The 5,931-nt window shown below is 36.7% G+C and overlaps 1 protein-coding gene across 1 annotated transcript; it reads left to right on the top strand.

Moving 5' to 3' along the window:
• Nucleotides 1–3,532: 3,532 nt before the first annotated feature.
• On the top strand, nucleotides 3,533–5,002 carry LOC149142363 (putative cysteine-rich receptor-like protein kinase 20). The gene is made up of 3 exons (XM_089451462.1): nucleotides 3,533–4,421; nucleotides 4,546–4,736; nucleotides 4,889–5,002. Exons 1-3 carry the CDS (start codon nucleotides 3,533–3,535, stop codon nucleotides 5,000–5,002), a joined length of 1,194 nt encoding a protein of 397 aa, XP_089307588.1.
• The last annotated feature ends 929 nt before the right edge of the window (nucleotides 5,003–5,931 follow it).

Genomic DNA, 5,931 nt, shown 5'->3' with positions numbered 1-5,931 from the left:
GTTCTGTAGAATTTGTTGTTGTCCTTTTGGACCAAGTTTCAACCATAAGTTGACAAGTTTCCTCCCAACCATGAGACTCTATTTCAAGCCAAAGTCTTCCCCTGAGTTGTTGCTCACATGACAAATGCTTTCCTCTAAAGCTAACAATATTATCATTTCACATCTATCTGGTCTTTACCAGACTTAGCTCCTGGACCCGTCTGACATATCAGCACAGAAACATCTCCTTTCTTCATCTTAGGTATCAATACCCTCTTTATTTCTTCCTGGAGAATAAATCTTCAAGGAAGTAGTTAGGGATAGGTAACTGCCTATCCTAACTACTTGACATGTGAGAGTTACAAGATTTGTTATCACCCAAACATTTTCTTTATGCATAACTTAATCAAAATCTTAAATGTATAAATTTAAATAGTAATATCCAGTTTGTTTAACTGCAATAATTAAATATTTACAATTACTGGGGACATCACATCTTCCCTCCCTAAGATTAAACATTGTCCTGATGTTTCTATGCTAAAAAAAGATTTGGAAAGGTCTCCTTCATGACCTATTCATCCTCCCAGGTGGCCTCCTCTGGCCCAAAGTGCTACCATTTCACTTTAACCTGGGTGATAACTTGTCTCTGCAACATTACTTCTCTTCGATCAAGTATACCCAGGGGTTCGACCAAGAACTTGCCTTCCGGTTCAACCTACACATGATGAAATAAATTTAGTGAGCCCTTTTCTTTGACATTCTGTCTTGGTAATTATTTATAATGCTTTATAAATAATCTACTTACTTGTATATCCTGCCAATTTATTATATGGTTGGAATCATAAATATACTTTTTTAATACAGAAACATGAAAAACATTATGCACATGTATGTGGCTGGGAAAAGCAAGTTGATAAGCCACAGGTCCAATTTGGGCCAAGATTTGGAAAGGATCGCAAAATCGGGGTGCTAATTTAGCACACCCACCCCAATGCAGAGTACTCTTCTTAGCTTGTATACAAACATAAACATGATCCTTGACTTGAAACTCCCGAAAACTTCTCTTTCGGTCAACAAAATTTTTTTGTCGATCCTGAGAAGTCTTTAAATTGGAGCGCACCTTTTTAACCATATCTTCCATCTCTTTTAACATGTCAGGACCCAACATTAACTTATCCTCTGGTCCGCTCTAAATTGATGGTGTCCTACACCTGCGTCTGTATAATACTTCAAACAGACTCATTTGCAAGGATGTATGATAACTGTTTTGCCATCTATTTGAGGATGATAGGCAGTGCTAAAATGCAGTTGTGTGCCTAAACCTCCAAATAAGGCTTTCCAAAAGGTTGATGTGAATTTTACACCACAGTCGAAAATTATAACCTTTGGTATTCCATGTAGTCTAAAAATATTTTTCATAAATATGTTAACAATTTGAATAGCCTTAAAAATAGACTGTACTGGTATAAAGTGAGAAGACTTGCTCAACTTATCTACCACCACCATTATTGAGTCATTCTGCTTTTTAGACTTAGGTAGTCCTTTAATAAAATCAATGGAAATATTTTCCCATTTCCATTCTAGTATGGGCAATGGGTGGAGTAGTCCAATTGGGTTCTAGTGTTTTGCTTTCACTTTTTGACATTCCAAACAGCGAGTCAAATATTCGGCCACCTCTTTCTTCATACCGAGCCAACAATATTCTTTTCTGAGTGCAGTGATTAACTTTTCATATCCGGGATGGTTGACACAAGGAATTTTATGGTATTTGTCTAAAATTAATTGTTTAATATCTTTCTGGTTTGGCACATACATTCTTCCTTTGTAAATCAACATTCCTTCTTGATTTACCTCATATCTCAACTGTTGTTTTTTGCTGTTTGGAATTTTTTCTTGCTGCCATAACATCTTGTATTCAGGATCTTGTATTGCTACTCCTTTATTCTGTTCTTTAAAAGTGGTATGTACCTCACTAAAAGAAATTTCATAAATGTAGTTCACCTTTCGACTTAAGACATCCGCGACTCGATTTTCTTTTCCTTTTATGTGTTTGATGTCAAAGTCAAATTCACTCAGGACATCGATCCAACGGGCTTGCCTAGCATTCATAGTAGGCTACTTGAAATAGTTAGTTAAACTATGATGATCTGTCATTAATAAAAACTTCTTACCCAACAAATAATGATGCCACATTTTTAATGATTGGATTACTGTCGCCAGCTCCATGTCGTAAGTTGAATACTTTTGTTCATGCTCCTTAAATTTATGAGACTCATAAGATACAACTCTGCCTTCTTGCATTAGCACGCCACCTACTCCTTCCTTATTGGCATCTGTACATACAATGTATTCTTTATTTGGGTCTGCAATACTCAGAATAGGTGCAGTAGTAAGTAAGTGCTTGAGCTGGTCAAAACTTTTTTGACAGTCCATGGTCCAAGTGAATATTTTTCCTTTCTTTTGCAAAGAGGTAATGGGGTATGCCACCCTAGAAAAACCTTCAACAAACCTCCTATAGTACCAAACCAAACCCATGAATGATCTTATATCAGCTACATTCTTTGGTACGGGCCATTCCATGATGGTTTTGATTTTCTCTTGGTCCACAGTTATTCTCCCCTTGGTAATGATATGTCCTAAATATTGAATTTGTTCCTTAAAGAAATCACATTTTCTGTACTTGGCGTACAACTGATGCTCCCTCAGGGTTTGTATAACAATCTGTAGATGTTCCTTATGCTCTATATTTCGGGAATAAATCAATATATCAATAATAAATATTAGTACAAACTTATCCAAATATTGATGAAAAACGTTGTTCATTAGACACATAAAAGTTGTGGGAGCGTTAGTTAACCCAAATGGTAACACAATGAACTCGTAATGCCCATAGTGAGTTCTAAAGGTTGTTTTGGCTATATCCTCTTCCTTTATTCTAATTTGATGGTACCCTAAGCGAAGATCAATCTTCGAAAATACAATCGCTCCCTTTACTTGGTCAAACAATTCATCAATACGAGGCAAAGGGTATTTAATTAAATGTAATTATTAATATAATTCTATGTTTTTTTTATTATTTAAAATAATTTATGATATTTAAATCTTTAGATTTTTGACAAAAATGAATCGTAGCATGGTGATTTAGCAGCGAGGGCCTTGTTTGAGTTAATTAGTTTGTAATTTTTGGAATATTTTAGCAGTGAAGGCTTGTCTGAGTTAATTAGATTGTAATTCATTTTGGAAATCAAAGAACAGGGAAAAAAAAGTTGACTTGGCCGTTTTTGTTCATTAGATTTTCAAAATCTGTGGTGAGTTATAAAACGCTTACTTTTATGACACATTTACCTGCCTGCTGTCAAAGCATAAACTTTCCTTCCCATTGCAATATATGGGGCTGGCTTCTCAAGCAAACACAGGATAACCCCCTCAAAGCTTACATCTCTGTCAATGTACTTTCTTATTCTATCAATGGAAAGCATTTTTTCAGATTGGAAATTAAAAAACCCTCTCTAAGCTTCAAAAAAGCCCCCTCCTGCCTTCAGTCAAGACAAAGATGACGAGCTTCCACGAAAAGCATTCATGGTCTTTCCTGGTTATGTTGATTTCCCTATTTTATCTTCACATACACATTTGTAGCAGTACAGACAAAGTGTCGTGGCCAGCTCTTCGCTGCAACACCACCAATAGGTCAGAAGGCAGTAAGTATGTGAGCAATTTGTATAGAGCGCTGAGTATCCTTCATGTAGACGCATCCCTAAGAAGGTTTAATAGTAGTGAATATGGCCAAAGTCCTGATCAAGTATATGCCCTCCTCCAATGCATCGGGAACTCAACGATCGATGAATGTTACAATTGTTCAGAACAAGCAAAGATTGATGTTCTACGGGATTGTGGGACTAGTATTGGTAGCAGGGTTTTCGAAAATTTCTGCTTCATACGTTTTGAAAACTATAACTTTATCGAAGAAGTGAATACTTTTGTGGTGAATTTGACAAATCCCAAAAAAGTCTCTGCCGACCCTGATGTCTTTCTCACGGCTGCTCAGCAGCTTTTGTCAAATTTATCATCTGATATTGTATCTGGATCTGCAGCGAATCGATTTGCTTCCCGTTCAATTATAGATTCGTCGGGGCATCCCATTTTGGCTCTGGCTCAGTGCTGGGGAGATATAACCCTTCATGACTGCCAACAATGTCTATCAATAGCAATCGAATCTTTGTTCACCGTTAATTCTGGAAGTCTTGGAGGTCAGGGCTTGGCGGGAAGCTGCTTTGTTCAATATGAATCCAATGGTTCCTCTAATCCCCTGCCTCCAGAAGAGTCTAGCAACAAAATACCCATAGTTTTAGGTGCTCTTGGCGGCTTCCTTCTCCTGTTAATCATATGCCTCTTTGCAATTCGCAAACGATTGAAGAATTTTGTATTTGGAAGGCCTGATGAAGGTATTCGAGAATCCGTTTTTTTATTTTTATTTTGTCTGTTATCCTGTAATATGCCAATATAGGCCACTGAATGTATCTTTGTTGCAATTTCTGAGATAGCTGTGAATTTTCATTTGTACTGTAGTTCACTATATTGGGGACAACTCACAAATCAATGAAGATGAGCAACCAGTCAGGCAGGGGCAAGTCCTAGTTGAGATTCCTAACCTCTCCAATGATTTCAGAGTGTTTAAAATGGAAACATTGGCAGCTGCCACACAAAATTTTCATGATGATAACAAGCTCGGTGAGGGAGGATTTGGCAGTGTATACAAGGTAACATACCTTACCAAAGCTTATAGTCTATCTAGTATTACAATACAAGTGTAGATTGATAGGTCCAATGAAAACGAATACAAAACCTAAATACATTAGGAGGACAATTAAATTAAGCGAATCTTCACCTTAATTTTCTCTCAACCACTCAGGGAACTACTCCAGAGGGAAAAGAAATAGCAGTGAAGAAACTGTCCTTAGGGTCTATGCAAGGAAAAGAGGAGTTTTTCAATGAAGTTAAGCTGGTGGCCAAAATTCAACATTGAAATCTTGTGAGGTTACATGGATGTTGTGCAGAGGAATCAGAAAGATTGCTGGTTTATGAATACTTACCCAATAACAGCCTTGATAAAATGCTATTCGGTGAGTCACTCTTGTTTTGTTTTATTGAAATTAGCAGGTCCTGAAAACCAATCCTTGAAATGTTTAAAAAGGCTTAGGATGGTCGTCATAATTCAATATCCTGCATGGTGGATGCAGATCCAATTAAACGCAGACAACTTGATTGGCAGAAGCGTTACTCCATTATACTTGGAGTGACTCGAGGGCTTCTTTACTTGCACGAGGATTCTCATCTCAGGATTATTCATCGGGATGTTAAAGCAAGCAACATTTTGTTGGACAGCAACTTGAAACCGAAAAAAGCAGATTTCAGGTTAGCTAGACTTTTTGATGAAGACGAAACTCATGTCAAAACAAGAATTGCTGGAACTCGGTAGGATTTCAACACATAAACTACTCCATCGCTTTTACTATGGGTGTCAAGACTAGTCCTTATTAGACTACTTCCCAAGTGATAAGATTGATTAAAAAGGATGCCATTCTTGCCTTCACTCTTTTCTTTTTGTAAGATGTAGGAATGCAGTTTTCTTTTTTACATATCTTTTACTCTTCCATATATTTGTAAACTGACATTGTAATTTGTAGAGGATATATGGCACCAGAGTATGCTATGCATGGGCAATTGTCTGCTAAAGCTGATGTTTATAGCTTTGGGATTCTTCTTCTGGAACTTATGAGTGGAAGAAAAAACATGGATTTTAATTTATCCCCTCAAACGCAGTTCCTTTTAGAATGGGTAAGATAAATTTACAATATTTATGTTACTAAGATCATGTTATTCAGTTCATTTCTTATGGTAGTTACAATAAATTTGTCACAAAGTCAGGTAATTTTGAAGACATGGTAAAAAAGG

The sequence above is a fragment of the Pinus tabuliformis genome, chromosome X, assembly GCF_031772625.1.
Source record: "Pinus tabuliformis cultivar Carrire ecotype Pingquan chromosome X, CPIR1, whole genome shotgun sequence".
Taxonomy (NCBI): Eukaryota; Viridiplantae; Streptophyta; class Pinopsida; order Pinales; family Pinaceae; genus Pinus; species Pinus tabuliformis.
Note: the sequence above shows the minus strand (reverse complement) of the source record. Positions and strands in the feature narration are given on the sequence as shown.